Source organism: Onychostruthus taczanowskii, unplaced genomic scaffold, assembly GCF_017590055.1.
Source record: "Onychostruthus taczanowskii isolate IOZ18803 unplaced genomic scaffold, ASM1759005v1 scaffold122, whole genome shotgun sequence".
Taxonomy (NCBI): Eukaryota; Metazoa; Chordata; class Aves; order Passeriformes; family Passeridae; genus Onychostruthus; species Onychostruthus taczanowskii.
Window position 1 is genome coordinate 264,616 of NW_024498374.1, and position 19,558 is coordinate 284,173.

At 38.2% G+C, this 19,558-nt stretch overlaps 1 protein-coding gene across 4 annotated transcripts in view; it reads left to right on the forward strand.

The window, feature by feature from the left end:
* Positions 1-19,558, forward strand: part of ZNF608 (zinc finger protein 608) — an 86,842-nt gene that overhangs the window by 56,248 nt on the left and 11,036 nt on the right. For all 4 annotated transcript variants that reach the window (XM_041395969.1, XM_041395970.1, XM_041395968.1 and 1 more), the window contains exon 4: positions 19,198-19,285. In XM_041395969.1, the coding sequence (XP_041251903.1) occupies positions 19,198-19,285 (88 nt within the window). The remainder of the gene's footprint in view (positions 1-19,197; positions 19,286-19,558) is intronic.

Consider the following 19,558-nt stretch of genomic DNA (forward strand, 5'->3'; position numbering starts at 1 on the left):
TTTGTCAGTCATGCAGTGAGACTCAATGGCCCATTAACAGATGATATTTTCTGAAGGGAGGATTGGTTGTGGAAGAGATAAAGAAAACTGCCCAATTAACAGAAGATAACCACCCCACCTCTAAAAAATGGTAATAGAATACACACCCCCAGCCACATCCTGCATTGCTACCTAAGACAACCACTAATGTTCTCTTTGATTCATCCTGCATTAGGGTTTTTTCCCTAGTCTTCCCTTACACTCCTGAAGTTTTAGGAAGTCTGAGTATCTCATTAATTTCTCAATGGTCAGCCATATAGTTTTGTCAAAGAGCAGTCGTTAGGTCATTAGACATTTTGTTATCTAACCAGGAATCTCCTTGGCAGAGAGCAACTAGCTTAAAATACTTTACATTTCTCTCTGTCCAGTCTCTCTAAAAGAAAGAGGATGTAATCTCACAGACATCAAGAGAAAGCCTCATACTTCTCTAATCCTGTGGCAGATAATTTATTAATCTCTCGTTGCAAAGACCTTTAAGAAAAAAAAACCATCTTTAAGCAATGAGCACATAGCTTTTACTTGTGCCTGCTGCATTCTCTAGGCAGGACAGGTGAAATGTAGAGTCAGAAAAGTAAGTTTAAAGCTGTTTAGAATCTAGATACAATTTCATCCTTTATGTCTCAATGATTGTTATGATCATTGTGAATCTCTGAAATTCCGATAAATTTGGAAGGTTCTTTATGAAATGCCTTTGCTTTCAAACACAAAGACCAAAATTGGCTTAAATCTTACTAGAAGTGTTCTTCCTTGACTGCCGTATGATGGTTAAATATTGGAGAGAATAAATTATCTTTTTACTTTCTGGGTGTTTCTGACAGCCTTCTGTAGAGCACAGCCCCTTATCCTTGGAGGTCTATGGGCTCATTTTCAGCAATTCCCAAAGATACTGAGAGTGGGTATATTAAACCCCTTAAGAAAGACATATCAGAGGAAAAAATAGATCTTATTTTTCTAAAATATTGGCTGTTGACTTGTGAAATTTAAAAATACTTGAAATAAACTCAGTGGATGTAATTTTACATGGAATAATTTCTGAACTACCTTAGTCTAGTTACTGAGATAGTAATTTTGCAGTTTTTTTGGTTTAAGGATGTTTTACTTCCAATAGCCAGTTTTTCAAATTTACCACATTTGCCTTTTGTCTTTTTTTTTTTTTTTGTCTGAAGTAGAGTCAAGTCTTTGGACTAGTCTATAAGTGATTAAAAATAATAAAAAAATTCAGAAAAAGTACATTAAACTTTTTGAAAGGAATAGTTGTTAAATTGATATTTATGAAATACAGATTGTTTCATGAGTGTGCTTAATACTTCAGGGTCGTATGAGTGTAAACAACATGCATATAGTCCTTATGTACTCTTTGGTCAAGTTTGCATTTCTAATGGAAAAAATGCAGATTCTGGTGTTCTTAGAAATAGTTCTTAGTCACTTGGCAGTTTTATCAAGGGAAAAAAGGGCCTTTTCAGAGAACAGAAACTCAAAGTAATATAACCTTGCAAATCTTATAGGAAAGTTAGAATGCATCTGTTGGGCAACAGTGAATCTTTGCCCTAGAGAGTTTTTCAATGGAATTCTGTTGTTTTAAAAACATCCAAATGAACGGTAAAGGTAATAACTTTCTACAAACCTACCAATCCCTAGCTGGTAAGAGATCACAACAACTTGATGTGGATTTCTTTTGGTATAGCTCTTGTGTGTCCTCCAGCCTTCTTCCTTGGAATCTGGTTCAATTCACTAAACAGTTTTTTCATCTGTCTATCCCCAGAAGGTTTCCTACTAAAAAGCAAATATTTCTGATTTTGCATGGGCCTATGCAAAATGAAATAAGGCTTCTCAAAAGTAAGATGCTAACTGGATTTGGGCTGTCTCTAATATCATTGGTGAAGGGAAAAAGACAAACCCTCTACAAATGTATTCCATTAACACATTAAAATCCTAGTTTTTTGTGTTTTTTTGTGTTTTTTTAATAGTCTGGTAGCCATTTTATGTAGTTTCAAATCTTTGTTAATAAGAATCTTTGTTATTAAATCTGCAGTCTTCAAATCGTCACTAGTCTCCCTCGTTTCAAAGTCAAGTTTCTTCCTTCCTTAGAGTTTTCATAGATAAGTGTAATTTTCTTTCACAATATGACATTTATAGAAGGTTTTCCACCAGAACTGGAAAGGTCTTCCAGGAGAAAACATCCCTTTACCAGTGGACACCAGTCCTAATTTTGTTCAGCTCCCAAAAGAGGCAAAAGATATCTACATTCTTGAAACAAATGTGTGGCCTTACATTGATCTCTGGTACACTTCTCTGTCTCTGTCACAGGAGAAAGTCTGTGAGAAGAAATGCAGCATCTAAGCAATTATTTGAATAAAATACTCAAAGATCATTGAGAGAGCCTCTGAACACAGTGAAACTGTGAGGAAAAGGTGCCAGAGCCTTGGCTGCCTTCTGGGTGAGGAGAGTGGCTTCTGCCAGAGATTTGAAAAAGGCAGCCAACTGTCATTCCTTTCACACCTTCCTGAAGTGTTACAAACTTCTTGTTGTGGCATCTGTTGTTACTGCATTTGCTTGTCTACTGCTCAGAGATGCAGTTCATCAACAGGGAGCTCATGGGTGGAGACATATGGAGGTCTCACTTTTTTTTCCCCATTGCCACCCTTTCTTTGTCAGTGCTGGTTTTTTTACCTGATGAAATGCCCTGAATCTGAGAGATTCTACTTTATCCTTTCTTTTAAGTGGCCTTAATCTGATGGTGAATATTGCACAGGAAGCATAAGGGAACAAAAAGCAAGTACAGTACCAGTTTTTGCTGATTACTTTTGTGGTTTCAGAGGGTCATCTTCATAAAAATCATAGAATATGCTGAGTTGGAAGGCACCCACAAGGATCATCAAGTCCAACTCCTGGCCTTATGCAGGACATCCCAAGAATCACACCACATGCCGGAGAGCATTGTCCAAATATTTCTTGAACTCTGTCAGGGTTGGTGCTATGACCTCCTCCCTGTTCCAGTGCCCAACCAACCTCTGGGTGAATTAACTTTTTTTCTAATACTGAACTTAAACCTCCTCTGAAACGACTTCAGGCCACTCCATCAGGTCTTGTCACTGTCAGCATAGAGCAGAGATCAGTGCCTGCCCCTCCTCTTTCCCTCATAAGAAGTGTAGCTGCAGTGAGGTCTCCCCTCAGTCTCCTCTTCTGCAGGCTGAACAGACCAAGGGACCTCAGCCACTCCTCACATGGCTTCACCCCAAGGCCCTTCACCATCCTTGTTACCCTCCTTTGGACACTCTCTAACATCTCAATGTCCTTTTTGTGTTGTGTCACCAGAACTGCCCCAGCACTGGAGGTGAGGCTGCCCCATTGCAGAGCAGAGCAGGACAATCCCCTCCCTTGCCCGGCTCTGATGCTGTGCCTGATGCCCCCCGGGCACGGGGCCCTCCTGGCTGCCAGGGCACTGCTGGCTCCTGTTCAACTGGCCATTCACCAGGATCCCCAGTTCCCTTTCCTGCACTCATTTCTGCTTTCCAGCCTGTCATTCCCCAGTCTGTCTGTATCCAGGGTTGTTCTGTCCCAGATGCAGAATCCAGAACTTTCTCTTGTTAAACTTTTTATGGTGGGTGATTACCAATCTCTTCAGGCAACCTTGAATTCTGAAATACAAGACTCCTCTTCATAAGGCGGTAGGTGAGTTGAAAGATCCTAACTATATAAATAGTGTGGAGAGCCAAGAGGAGAAGAGCGGTCTTACCATGCAGTTGTCTCCTAACCAGTAGGAGGGTGAATATCTACCCCACTGAACCCCCACAATCTCCAGGGGTATAAGAAAAAATGCATTGGCTAAATGTACTTATGAAACCGCATTCACAGGTTAGGACTGAGGGAGGTAGATTTTATAAGGATTTGACATATCACACTGGCATTTCATGAAAGAGGAGGTCCATTTGAGATATGCAGATTATTCCATGTGGTAAATGATGGCATCATTTCCCTTGCTTCCATCCTGACAGAAACCATTAGCTGTAGTGGATTAGCTGCTGTCTGAGTGGAAGTTGTTCTGACAAGGACGATCATGTAAGGAGTGAGCTGTAGTTTTATATTAGGAGAGAGATCAGAAAACTAATGCATTAGAGGATTTGAAGAGAAAGAACAAAACACTCCCAGAAGCCTTGCTTTTGTGGCCTGTCAGATGCAGCTTTGTTTGTGTGGCCAGAAAGAACACAAATGACAATAAAACATGGAGTGAGGAGTTATACTTAATGTGACTAAATGCTCTACATAAAGTCTTTATCAGTCTTTTCTGCTCCTGCTGTTACAGGCATATATTTTCAGGCATTCAGTTCGTTTCCCCCTCCCTCTTGCTACCAGGCAGGGGTTGCAAAAATTCAAATTTGTCGATATTTTCAGTATCATAAATAGAGAGTGAAGGATAATACTAGTATGACCCTAGTTCAGACATGACATTTCTTTCCTTCCCCCCTCCCCCCATCAGTTATACTGCATTACTAAGCACTCACAATGTAGTGGTGATTGAGTTTACAAGCACTGTCATCACAAAGATGGGAAATGAACATGTTTTTTGCCAAAATTTATGAAGAAGTAGCAGGTGAGGTGTGGAAATCAGAATTAGGCCCTTGGGACTTTTGGTCAGTGTATGACCAAATCTGACCAGCACAAATCTGCATAACAGAATGAAGGGAAGGATTTTCCTCATTAATTCGCATGAAAGGAAGTGAAACAAACCACACAGCTTGTACGGCAAAGTTTTTATTGCTTTATAAATTTTATTGAGATAGAAATTAACCAGTTTCCTCTGTGTTTTGAACAGAATCAGTGTGTGTTTTTTTTGACACAGGGGAAGCTCATCTGTGTATAAGAATAGATCTGTTTTCTGTTGGAAAAAGCTGCACTGCAGAGAATTTTTTAACAGCATGATATATTAACTTGACACACCATATTTAAGAATCTGTGGTTTGGGATTTTTAATTTAGCAACAACGGTTTTTTCTACCTGATTTTTTTTATGATAAGCAGTGCAGTATCTTGAAAGAGGTACTGAATAATAAGAAAACCACTCTGAGCTGCAACAGACGTGCCAAAGTCAAAAAATATTTATCTGCATTTCCAAAAATTTTTCAGCACTGGATCCATATTAGGTCTGCTGCCATATTTATTGAAGCATTTGAACTATGTTTTCATGCTCATTTAGGGAGGACTGTTCAGTCATGGACATCTTATATTGGGGCAAACATATTCAGGATTGTCTTTCATTTAAGCTGTATTATTCATTAACAGTTTTCAGCTACCCTAATACATGCAGAACTTACACAGCTTTATGTGCGTGCTTCAATACAGATATGTCCATATTTGAAATGGAAGCTTAATGATCTGTGACTATCTGAAAAATGAAAACGTATAGGCAGAGATCTTGAAACATCACCCATTTTTTCCTCTTCTTTTTACAATAATGATTGTACAAGATGGGATTTGCATCTCTGAGCAATGAGTTAAATACTTCCAAATCTCCTTGAAATCAATCTTGTGTGTTCATGCATGCAGATTGAAAACCATGACTTTGAGATTTACGTTCTGTGAATAAAATTTACGTTCCCTGAAAAGCAAAGAAGGCTGTCATTTCATGCTTCCTAACCTTCATTGTCTATTTCACTTCAGCAGAAGCCCCATGCGCCTGCGCACAGTCTTGAGGAGCAGCTTTCTGCTCTGTCAATTTTTGTTTCATAAAAGCCCTGTTTTCTTTATTGCATTTACCTATTACATCTGTAAAATTTATTTAAGCTGTGACAAATTTCTCTTTTGGGCCCAGAGTATGAATGAAGAACAGCCATCAGGCTGTTGTTAAAAGATTTGTTGGCTGTGATTGTTCATTAAATGGCAAGGGTCTGTAGGTGAGGCTAGCTCTCTAAAGCTGCTCTGAGTAGGTGGGTTATGGGCAATATTTAGTGAATATACATCATCAGGGAGATAAATGTGCTTCAGCAGCCTTTTGTTTTGTTCAGCTAAAATGGGTGTTGATTTTGGAAAGCTCAGCAAAATCACTGTCATTTTTCCAAATTATATATCATTCAGAGTACCCATGAAAAACAGCATTTAGCTTAAATATAGCAGCATTACTTGTCGGCTTTGTAAGTTGACAAGAATAGCATTACATTCATTTCCCTGAAAAAAACCCGCTCAAGCCTAACACAGTGCCTGAGAGTGAGAGCTAATTGACAGCACTGTAAATGGGAATCCTTGCACACTACAAGTCCTGTACAGTCCCAGGTGCTGCAGTGCTTACCTTTTCACAGTGCTTGGCTGCTTTTTTTCAGTCACGTTTTATGTCCCTGTAGGGACAAGAAATTTAATGTCAGTACTATATAAAAGCAAGGAAATAAAAGAACATTTGTAAAGGTAAAAACTTGAGTTACTAATACTGTGACTGCTTGATCCACAGTGTCTGCATAAATAAATTGAAAGGTCTGCTATATTTTTACTTTTTATTATGCTATTCCAGCACCATCAGTGCTCTGTTTATTCAGATGTCCAGCAAAATAACTGTGAAACTTCATAACTGTCCAGCAAAATAACTGTGAAACAATCTGAAAACAAGCTATTTGATGGACTCTGAATTATGAGTTCTTCTCATTCTTCAGGGCATAAATATGCTTTCAGCTGAAAGCCAGGGAGGCAGTGGAATCCTTCATTTGAAACAAGCTTTTAGTCTGCACTTGATCTCCTCTGGTTCTGTATGAAAAGCCACATTGGATTGAATGACAGCTGAAAAGGCAAGCTGCTGTGTCAGAGGATTTAGCAGGAGGAAACTGCTGTTCTTTCAGCCAGCACCTTCCCAGAAAGCTCTCTGGGTCTTATACCAGTTCAGTGCACTTGTGAAGTCGGAGCACTAAAAATATGTGGATGAAACAGTATATTGAAAATACATCTCACTGCCTTAGTACTGGTGTTCAGGTTTGAGAAAGTAAATAATTCTTCACTTATAGCTACCAATTTCTTGTCTGTAATTTAATACAAGATGATCCTTTCCTAAAAGCTGTAGTTACAATGGCAGAATCATCTAAGGCTATAGCTAAGTTAACTTAAAAAGTCCCACACACCACCACAACAGCCTCCACCCCACACCCCAAAAAAACCAAAACAAAACACCACAAAACCCCCTTCCACAAAAGGAAGGAAGATTTTACCAACTGCAAAATCTAGTCATGTTACACAATTGTTGAAATTCTTACAGGAAAAAGGTTTTTGTGTATGTGGTGACAGCACTTGGTGGTGGTATTAAGATTTATGCATGCAGCTGAAATCATAGTTATTTAAAATTAAGAGTAATAATGAAGGGCAAATGTTTTCAAAGACAAGTCAGTGTTCTTCCATGTCACGCATGTAGAAGTCCCACTTAGATCTTCAGACCTCAGAACAACACTAGGAAAAATAATGACATCATGATCAGTTCTGAAAGTGTTTTTCCATTTTGAGCACAATGTGATATTGGTCTTGAAATACTACAGCGTAACTAAAGAAGAAAATATCTATTTGTCCACATTTAGCATAGCACAACTTTACTAGGGATATTTTTAATCAAATCTGTTGTGGACACTGGTTTTCTAATACACAAGCTATATTATGGTACATGACAACATATGTATGACAGTTCCGTGTGACTGAAAGGTTATTCTTCTTGGTGTGCATAGAATTATCTTCCAAAATCTTTCTTAAAGATGACAATTCTGTCTGTTTCAGTGTTACACCTTTCTTTTACATAAGTCTGAGTCTAAGGACTAGTCTTTGTTACCTATGATTATGAGCAATTAGTAATGTGTTGCTTTCAAGAAAAAGGCTTTGGGGCCATTGTTGTACAGCTCAGAGTCAATAAAATTTGAGCTGCTCATAATAGCCTTTCTTTCTCATTGAAGCCTTGGACTTGCTCTAACTTCATCAGAGCAGAGGAAGAAAAGAATAATGTGAACAATAGGAGCCCTGGAGTTTGACTTAGGCCTAATGTGAGGAGGCTGTAAAAGCTGTCAGGGAGCTTGATTGATTGGCTCTTGGGCTGCAGTCCTCAGTGCAAAGCAATAATGTTCCTGCCTCTTGTGAGAGGGGTGGATGTGTCACCTGAGGTCAGAGCTTATCAGCCTCAGGGGCCAGCATTTCACATGAGGCCAAAATACAGTCAATAATTTATACAGAAATTTGTGTATAGATTCTGGACTAAAGCAAGCTTTATCTGGAAACTGTTTGTCTGACCAAAGAAATAATTAAGTTATGTCTGAAAGTCCAATCCTTCCCCCACCCCTTAATGACATGGGAAAAAAATCTCCCAGTATAGAAATACGCGTTTCTGTCATTGTGCTGGTTGTACTTCTGATGAGGGAGAGCATGCCTATGATAATCCTTTTTGTGATGTTACTATGCCAAAAGAAACATAGAGATTTTTAGCTGATTATTTTGGATTTCCTAGCATCCTACATTTTTGCCTACATTTTATGCACCACTGGGCTGTCTTCAGTGTCTAAATGGTTTTGTTTCTAGACCTATGAGGGTCAAAGGTTGATCAGCTCCAGTGCATGAAAAAGCCAAGAGAAGCTGTAGTAGAGACATACATCACAGCAGGCCTGAGTAAACTATCCAGGCTGCTATTAATAAGTGAAGAAGCTGGGACAGCATGCACAAAGGATACTTACAGGAAAATTGTTGAACCAATTGCTGACAAGAGAAGGAAAGTCTCACAGAAAGTATACTCATCTCTAGTGGGTACTCATTTTGCTGGTACCTTGCCTTTGTATTGCATCAGTATTGTCAAGCACCTGGAGTAAGCCAGCTGGTTAACTAGATGCTTTACTAGTTTAACCACTGGGAAGATAATTTAAAACATACAAAAGAAAATAATGGTGAACTTCTCTGCAGAATTCTGATACCACTGAAATAGGTTAGCTGACAAGTAGTTCACTATTTTTCTGTCCCGGCAAAATTACTACTTCACTTCAGCTGATGCTAACAAAAGCCCTTTTACCTTGCTTCTGCTCAAGGAGAACACTATTAGTCACAGTTCATTAGGCTTGTTTACAAAACTGAACTGGTATTTTAAGTGTGTAACTGAAACACTTCTGACTGCTGGAGGCATATTTTCCACCACAAAATTGCAAGAATTTAGTAACAGAAAGGATAGCACTACCTACTATTTTTCAAAGAAAATTACTAGTTTGTGGTATAAGAAGTGCAAAAAATTATGTAGTTTCATGGTTTTCAAATCTAGAAGGTGAAGTTTCAAGCATAGTTTGGTTTATAATCTGTTAGATATAGTAACAAAATACCTTAAAATTAGGTTACACCAAATCCTAAACCATAGCAATTATGTAGGAAGAAGAGATTTGTAAGGTTCTTTATTTGCTCTTTTTTATACAGAGGAAAAATGGAAGTGCTGGGCCTGGCCACACCAAATGATGCCTTTTTGGTGCATTAGTGGGAAAGATTTAGAAGAAAGAGAATTAATCCTTCACACTTGCAGTTTTCATAGAACTGCTGTGTACGCCTAATGCTTGACTATACACCACTTTCATCTTTATGTATTTTGCCATGAGGTTTCTTGATGGCATATTGCTGTATAAAATCTTAACACAGTTTATATCCCCAAATATAAAGGATGTGTCCCTGTGACACTAAATGAAAGAAGAGTTATTTGTCTTCCGTTAGCTGTTGTAAGAAAACCTGAGGGAGTTCTGCAGATGAAATCCCAGATGCTTTTATTTCCCTCCCCTTTGTCTTGGATGTGTCTGTTGTAGGTGTTTACTTACCCTTTTCCCAGGCTGAAGACAATGAAGTCTTCATGAAATCAGTGAAGCTTAATACAAAGGGAGAGAGAGAAAGATGTAAAATGCAGCTCAGTAGATTTCAGTGTTTTCAGCCACTGCTTTAAATTGCTGTTTTAAATTCTAGTGAGTGGAATAATAGAGAAGTTATCATGTCTACTAACTGCAGTTGGCCTTTGTAAAGAATGGCTTGTTAGGAGGCTTTATGATTTACTGAGGCCCACAGCTGGCTGCCAGCAGAGCTACAGGAGTGTGTTCTCTCTGGGGCCTGGAAGCTAGAGATGAAAAGGATCCAAAGCTGGCACAAAAGCAAATAAATGTTTTGACTTTAAATAAAGCATCATAATTTATAAGGGGCTCTGCTTCTCAGTCCCAGTGAGGTACATGGATCAGCAGCAGCTCTTTGAGGTTGAGCAGAATTGTCTGTCTGGCTCGACTGCAACTCTGGTATCTGCAGTCTACAGATTTGGAAGAATTTTCATGGTTTGGGATTGGAATTGTTTCTTTATTCATGCTGTTTCTTTTCCATAAATTGTCTCTCTTCTGTCTTCCGTTTCTTTATGTTTCATTAGCTACTCTATTGTTTGATAAATAATTGTACCGGTATTTACACCTGGCAGCTCTTTACCATGATGCACAGCGCTGGGAAACAAATCACCAAAGACACCTGAAGGTTTATAGGTGCATTTTGGCATCTGTTTCTTGCTTGGGATTTACTCATCAAGTTCCTACAGTAGCAGAGTTCAGAGCTGGGAAACACACTTCTATTGAGATGCCCTAATACTTGCCTTAGGAAATAAAAAAAAAGATCTGAGCTCCTTAAGAGGTTTTGGGGGTTTTGTCAGATTTTTTTTTTTCTAATAGATACACACACACATGCATATACACGTAAATTTATACCAGCTTCCCCATTTCTGCAGCTGTTTCTCAACAGTCTGCTGATGCAAACAGTATTTCTGTGGTCTGGTGTATGAGAAGAAGAATGGAAATGAGGCAGATAATTCTTAAAAGGAACTCCTGAGTGCTTGTCTGGGTGAGAAAAAATTGTTTTGGTTTTCCTTTTTTTTGTCCCTACTTCTTGTATTGAAACAATAGCTCTTTCCCCCATGCTTCAGACTTGTTTTGCTTTGCTATTTACTTGCTCTTAAGGGAGAAGGAGTTTGGGAGAGAAGTAAGTAGCTGAAGAGTTCCTGTAATTAATATAAAGTGCAGGAAGCAAGTGTGACAGATTAGTTGAAAAGCCCTGTATTCTGTTGCTTATCTCAAGTGACATATGGTCCTGGAGTATGAGCAAAGGCAGTGGATTGTGGGGCTTCTTTTTCTTTTGCTCCACAAGAAATCAGAAGAGTGTCCATGTGTTCAACAGGCCAGCAACATAGGAGCTGAAATAACACTCCTTGAGAAGTGAGTGGAAACTCAGGGGATTACAGAACAGCATTTCCTTCTTCTAAAATTGAGTCTATGACACTTTTCAGTGTCAGGGTATGTGAATCACAGTTATGATTACTGAAGTAAAAAAGAAAAAACCTGCTAGAAACAGAATACTTTATTTCTGAAACAGACACAGTTTTCTTCAGAACACACAGATGTTAAATTATTTTCAAATTGAATTTTTAGTATCAGCTGAAATAAAGTAAGACTGCAGTGTTATTCTCAAGCTGCAGTGAAACAGTGAAGTTGTTCAGTTACTCCAGCCAAAAAAAAGGTAAGGGCTGCACAAAAACTAGCTCTTTAGTTGTACTCCAGAGGTCAGAAGCCTATGGTTAGTTTATAATAACATTAAGTGCACATTTTCTTGTAAACACTGCAATCATGTGGTCTGACATTCAAGAGGTGTAACAGCAGTTTATCCAAAAGTTTTCCTAATCCTGCCAAATTCTAATCACTTTGATAAAAATTTGGCAGGAGGAAATTATGTGGGTTGCTGTGGCTTCATAATTTTCAAAATCACCACTCTAAGTAGCTCATATTTTAGTCAAACTATTTAGTTGTCAACAAATCAACAAGCCATTTGGGGTCCAATCTGATGTAATTTCTGGGGTATTACCCAGTTTTCATTGAGACTTTTACTGGTCTTCTAATGAATGTGAAATTTAGCCTTATATTTGATTAGGACCATTCATATTTCTTTTGGGTTTCAATTTGTATTTATATCTTGGTCACTGGTTATTTGTTAGTCAGACCAGCTTTAGAAGAAATATATGCACTGAAAAAAATGCAACAGTTATCATTATAACTAATAAGGGACATGGGCTTTTAGATTAGACACTGTCCTGTCTTCCAGAACCAACCTGCCCCCAGCATTTCAATCATAGCTTTGTCCGGAGAAACTGTCATTTCAGCTAACCTCAGCTACATGTCTTCCTAACATGCTGGGGTTTTTTTATACTAAAGCTGGAAAAGGGTAATGTTGCTAGGGAGGCAGGAAAAAAAAATGAAACCAGAGCTTCTTTTAACTGACCGTTCAACTGAATATTGACCAGCTGTCTTCATGAGAAAGAAATAGATGGTGGTGAATAAGCTAGAGTCTAGTTTTCCAAGAAGTTCAATGATTTTCCCAAATCAATGCAGCCCATGAGGCTTCAGAACAAAGGATGCGGGAGACATGACAGTGATGGAAGTAGCTTGTGTTCTTTTGTGTATTAAGCACATGGGCTCATGGGGAAACAGGATTTCTTCAGTTATTGCAGTGTTTATTCTTTTATAAGTACTGGGATAAACTTCTAGATTAAGAAAATCTATTACAGTAATTATTAGGTGGGATTAAAAAGTTGTGTGCTTGATGACCCAGCTCCATGTTTCCAAGAGCTACTTCTCACTGTATAATTGTGGCTTCTTTTTTTGAATGCAAATGGGGGTATGTAATGCAAGTCCAGGGAATAAGTTCTATATAACAGCTATTTTTAAACTAAAGTGGTAGCTCCTTCACTTTCAATATTGTCTTTATTTTACCGATGACTTAATAATTAAAAGAAAATAAAGGGTATGACATTCAAACAAAGTATCCATGAAATGTGGGTTGTCATTACTCAGAACTTACTGAAAATCATACAGATGTGATCTTACTCTGTTAGGCTGATATAGAAGCCACTGTAGTTTACAACCCAGCTTTTACCACCATCAGGGCAACATTAACTAAAATAGCAGGCTTTAGCCTCTCAGCCATCTAACCTTTAAACTTGCTATGCTTTCATAAAGTACAGAATGCAGAATTAACACCACAGCTAAGCACCTCAGTGGTTTATGACTGCACCAGCAGTACTTCATTATGCTTCTTTTCCTTGATGCTATCCAATCTTCTCATCTTCACTGCTGTACAGTATTTGTTCAGATAAAGTCCAGTGCCCAGGATGACTAATTGCAGATCTGTGCTCCAGATGGTCTGATTACAGGATGTGGTTAAATTGACTTTTCAAACATTCTGTGCTGCAATAGGGCTCTTGGAAAGGAAAAAAGAAAAAAAAAAGAAAAAGAAAAAAAAAAGGCCCAAAAATCCCACTGGCAAACCAAAACAAAAAAAGCAAACCCACCAGTCTTGCATTTCCAGGCCACCTGACAATCATTACATTCTCAGGCTGCCTGATGTTGATGCTGGTTACATGTGCACCTGCTGTAGTTAAGTTTTTGTGCAATGCAAGACAGAGAGTGTGATTAAAGTAGTAAACAACCTGTACATCTCCCAGATCAGCAGTCAGTGTATGAGATGTGGCTTCATACGTAGAGTGTTTACTGATCAATTTAGATTACTTTCTGGATGGAAGTAATCAGGGAGGAATAAGCCACTTGCATTGCAAGTCTAATATAAAAATTGTTCTGTGTTTTTATGTCCGGATGAATTGCAGGTGTATATGTAGATGTGGGATAGATGATGATGTGGCGGATATGGTGGTTGTGAGGCAAATGAGTTGTACTGCTTTTACTAAACCAGTGGCAACAAAATTCTTGAGATAATCCTAAGAATATAGATTTTCATCTTTCAGCTTTTTGCACTTCATATATTTTAGCTATTGTTGGAGAGTGACGTCAAATAGATACGTGTGGGACCAAAAAAATTGCAGTGCCAGATGTGGAGTAAAACCGTTTAATCAAAGGGGGTGGTGTACTCACTGATGACAGATATGCCATGGTTTGGCTATCCCAGGCATGTCTGTATTATTTGTACTTGGCATGGCAGGGACAAGAGGCAAATCAAATTTGACTTGCAAACATATTTGTGGATTCACTAATCATGAAGATACAAGGAATTGATTATGCTGTAGTGTTACAAGTAATACTTGTAACAGTAGTGATGTGATGCTTCTCTATACCAAGGATTGCATCTCAACCTTTAAGAACTACTATGCCACAGAGATTTTTGCTACAAGTATTTATCATATTAACCTTTTAAAGAAGTAATCTTACTAAAATAATTCTGGAAAGTGTAGTCCACTTTCGAGATCTTCCTCTGACATCAGGAGAAATTATTTTAAAATGATACTCAGGATAGTAAAGGTATTAGGCAGAACTATTTTTTTTGGAATTTTGACCGCAGAGGATTCCACTTATGTTTTAGGGTAAGTGACTTTTGTGATTTTTAAAATATATGTGGCTTTTTAAACATACATAACTTCTGATGACTGAAAAGTAGACAAATCATTCCTAGTTTTGAAAGATCATATAAATATTCTTCAAGAAATCAGTTACAAAAGTGTTCAGAAAGATTTTGTGCAGATTTGGTTTCTCCAGAATTTTACAGATACTTTCGGCCAGATTCTCTACTAAGAGTAGAGGGAGCAGCTCCTTTTGCAAAAATGAAGGCTTACACTCTCACATAACTGGTCTGCTGAGTTCTCTGGTGAAATAATCAGTTCGCACTAAACCAGGATTTTGTAGCATTTGCTGTGATCTGAACACAAAAGCAGCCTATGCTGTAAAAATTAATTCAGGCTTTCCAATCTGATTAATTGAGTAGTGCTTATTTGTATTGGAATTTGAACATGTTTGTTTTCTAAAGACAGTATTTTTAAAGGCTGGTGCCCACATTTAAGGTAGTGATGTGATCATTTGATTCCTCACCACATGATCTCATTTTCAAAGTTTTAGATACAAACATAAACATTCTTATAATCATTGCAGAAAACAGAGTAAAGTAAACAAAGAAATTAGTATTTGTTTTAGGCTAGGTACTTCAGGGTTTTTTGGTCTTAAATTGAAGGAATGTCTGCAGGAGTGTAGATGTGTCTCCTAAACGTGCAGTGCCAGAGGAACCCATATGAACAATACCCTTACTTGGTAGTGAAAATGCCTTTGCTTGTGATGTTTTTATGTCAAAATAGCACATCTGCATTTCTTAGCAACAGGTTTATTTACTTCATTTCCAACTTGTGATGACATATTTCATTCTATGAGACATAGTTAATAATAAATAGCAAATTTTGGTTCTGGCCTTTGTTATGCAGCCACTGAAAAGGAGGAAGAAGGGACAGGGGAAAAAGAGTGGGTGATAACTTCAGAACTTTTGATTTTCATAGTCTTTTTTTTGCTTTAATGTAGTACATACGACACTGAAGACTGCAGAAAATATTGCTGATTTTGGATATACTGTAACTGTGAATAGTTATATAGTTTGCAAATTGAATGATCAACCAAATTAAACCAAGAAATTTATATCTGTATTTTGTTTTTTTCTCTGTTACATCCAATTCTTGTGAACTGTGCTCTGGTAATTGGTCAAACTCTTTGAGATGACATCTTTAGTTGCTCAAAGTAGCATATGTGTATAGTATATATTCACTGGTTTTTGATCCAACCTCACAAGAACATAATTAGATATTTGTCTAAGTTTCCTCCCGAATTAGAATCTTAGAGAGTCCAAATACCCTCAGGTACATTTCATTACAAGCTCCTGATGTTTTTTCCCCATTCTTCAGTAATGTGTATTTTAAAAAGTTTAGCCTCTTGGGCTTCTTATAAGGTGAAAATTAATCTCTTGTTTCAGATAGTATGAAGCCTGTGGGTTCCTCAGACTGTCTTTGCATTTTCTTTCTTGTTTAGGCAAAGTTAAATAAGTTATTGCTACATTATGTGTAGTCTGATGTAATAGGAAGTCTCATTACAGGAACTTCTTATGATTTGACACATCCCCCGAGAGGTTTGGTCCTATGTGTGGTGTGTTCCATCACAATATGAAGGGGGTAGCACAGAGAGGAGCTGGAATGATCCAGAGAAGGTCTAGTGCATCCCTGAGTGCATGGCCAGTGTACTCAAAGGTGATACTGGGAGTGAGCTGGACACTGCTCTAGCATTACCTCTGGGACAGAGCAGGCTCAGCAGAGCTTCTTGGTTTGAGCTTGAACGCTGTGCCCGGACAAACAGTACACCCTGATTTAGAGGAATAATCCTTTATTTTCAGCACAGCATCAAGTACATTGTACGGATTACCAACTCAGTCATCTCCATTTTCTTGTTCTGGTCCTTTGGCCTAGTAAGCCTCTCCCAGTTGCACATTTCCTTAGATCAGTCCCACATCCCATGTCACTTATATTCTCCTCACCCATTTCTGTGATAATCTTAGAAGAGTAAATGGGTTACCTTCCCTGCCAGTTCTGTGGAGTCTTACATGTGGCTGAGCAAAGTGCTGTCCATTGGGGAAAGGAAATCTATTCCTTGCCGCAGCGAAAACAGCATGGAGATTAATATTCTCTCCTACTTGCACAGGACCTTTACTAAGCCTAATAAATTTAATTAGATGCTATATGTATCAGATTTAAGGGAGAAACTTACTTATGTTTGCTTTTGAAATACTGACTTTCTTGCATGCGAAGGTCATTTAAATGCCTTTGTAGAATTATTGGAATAGGTATTGATTGCAGGGGCTTTTATTATTTTCACTATTCTATTCCTTCTACCTTGCCCTCTTTTCTGTCAATAGGTAACAAACTATCCCTAGGTCTGGTACATAAATAAATGAATAAAGTGCACTTAGAGATAGGCAGGATTATAAATATCAAGGAAGATGGAGACATAGGTGAGAATAAATCTTTATTAACACATCCCCCCAAAAAAACCAAACAAACCACACCCTCTAAAAAAAAAAATAAATAAATCGAAACTCAAAAAATCCCCACAAAGTAACAATTACTTAAAAAAAAAGATAAAAGTGAACTAGCTGGGAAAGAATAAATGACAAAGATAGTTCTTCAGTAATACTTCATGGGATATCAGAGAGTTGTCTTTGCCTGGTACTTTTAGGAGCACTGGTATGTGGGCTGGAGGGATCAATTGTGCTGCTTGCAGATAGATGGTCTGCATGCCATAATACAATTCACCAGTGGAAAATATTAATGATTTTCACTTGGAGTCTTACAGAGTCACGGATGACAAGCTGTTATAGTGGAAGAAAGGCATCAAGGCTGCCAGAGAAACACCTTTAAAATCTCTTTTCTCTAGGCTGTGAATGGCAGGTGGGAACATAGTGTTGCTATTGTAAGAAAGCCCATTTCTACCAACAGATCTTTTCTCTTGGATGTACTGAGTTGTTCTCCTCTTCCTCTTCCTCCTCCCTGGACCCCAGCACCTCCTGGCTGCCTCCATTCCTAAGCAAGGGGCAATGTAAAGCAGCCTTGATGTCTTTGCATGCTGCCTAGTTTACATAGGTCATAAAAATACAGCATGGCATTTTAACCCAGATCACAGAATCACAGAATCAGTTAGGTTGGGAATGACATCTGAGATTATTGAGTCCAACCTGTGACCCAGCACCACCCTGTCAAGTAGACCATGGGACTAAATGCCACATAAGTCTCTCCTTAAACATCTTCACCATGGTCCCTCTAGGACCTGACTGACACTGGCTGGAAGCGCAGTTTGTCTTTCATGCTTCAGACCAGTACATTCCAGTGTGTAAAATTCCAATTGCCTAATTGCAGTGAAAAACCATATGGAGGATAAATTTCAAATCTGTTACAGAGAATTTTCAAGGAAATCCCTTCTTCCCTGGTTCTTCTGCTAACAACATTTAAAATACTTCCCTGCTGCTAAAAGACCCCTGAGGAAATAAGCTGCTGCTTGTGTGTTAACTTCACCTCAGTGCAGCAGAGAGGGATGGTCGTAGTGCAAAATTAGAAATTGCACTGGTAAGACAAAGCAAAAAGATAGGCTGGAAACAGTCTGGCACAATGCCACAATCATATCTATTACAGAGTCACTGCAGATAGAATAAGGGAAGTGTAGAGGGAAAACAAGGCTGTCAGCTGCGAGTTGGTGCCTTCACGCGTCTCATAAATTGGGAACATTTTGTATTGTGCCTTTCTTTTTTAGACAAAATGTATTTCTTATTTCAGTGTGTGTTCTAATGAGAAGAGATGTCTGGTTCAATAATACTACCTTCTGTTTATCTGTGGCAGTTAATGAATTAAAGGGGTCATTATGCTGGCTAGTCCATAAACGTGATGATAAATTATATGAAGAAGCATTTGAAGGCAACCTGAAAACATTTGAATGACATTCCTCACATTTATTTTCTTGTTACTTACAATAACCTTAACACTCACAAATTTTACAGGGATAATTCAAATAAAATGAAATTAGAATTCTGCTTTAGGCAGGCAAATTTGCATTTAATAAAAATCATAACTGGAAAAGCAATTAAATTACAGTAGGTTTTTTGAAGGATCCCTCTTCCTATATAAATATATATTGCAATTACTCCTACCTTAACTGTGGTATGGTTGAAGTCTCATATCTAGTTCCTCACTTTCCACAGAAGCAAAAGGAAGGCAAATAATACATTTCTTCAAGCTATATCTGCTGAATAAAACTTGCAGTACATACGTGTATATGTTTGTGTGTTTGGATATGAGTAATTTCAAGTAAATAGAAGCATCATTATCATATTGTTCAAAGCAAAGCAGATTATTCTTCTCAGTCACCTTCTGATTTAAACACTGTAACTGGTGCTTAGTTTATGCTGGCTGGCGGCCAAGTGAAAGCAATTATGTGCAATAATAACAAAATTAAGAGGTGAGTGTTGCTGTTTTACAGCAGGACATGGCAAAACCCATTTCCTTCTGTCAGCTGTATCTTGATTACACACACACCGTCTCACAGGCAAGCTGTCTTACACACACATACATGTGTGCACACATTCTTGTTCTTTGTCGTTTGCAGTCTTTCCTGTCGGTTTTAACTTTAGGTCACTGAAGCCAGAAAAGAGGAAGAATATAGACCAGAGTGTTTGAAAGCAAATGAGAGTAAATGTCATACTCTGTGAGTGAAGGGCAGGAAAAAGGAAAAAAAAAAAAAAAGATCAAAACAAAAAGCCTATCCCAGTTATTGTTCTAATGTGTGATAATACTTTATTTTTTGCTCACTGACAGGTGTCCTGGTGGTCAACGTTACATGGAGGAACAAGACTTACGTGGGAACACTGCTGGACTGCACAAAACATGACTGGGCCCCTCCTAGGTAGGTAAACATTCTGAGTCTGTTTTTTCTCTGCTGCATTTTAACACCCAGTCTCAGGCAAGAGACTGTACAGAGATTAATAAAGCACAACCGGTTATAATTGAAAGCATGCACAAGTGAAATGAGTAGTTCTGTCTTCCAGAGTGAAACGTGGGGTGGAAGCTCTTCTCTATTTTACTTTTGTATTTTTGAGAGGGAAGGGGAAATACATGGGATTCAGTCAGAGACTAGTTAATTTCAAAATGCATTTCTTTTAAGTCAGGAAAATTTTTT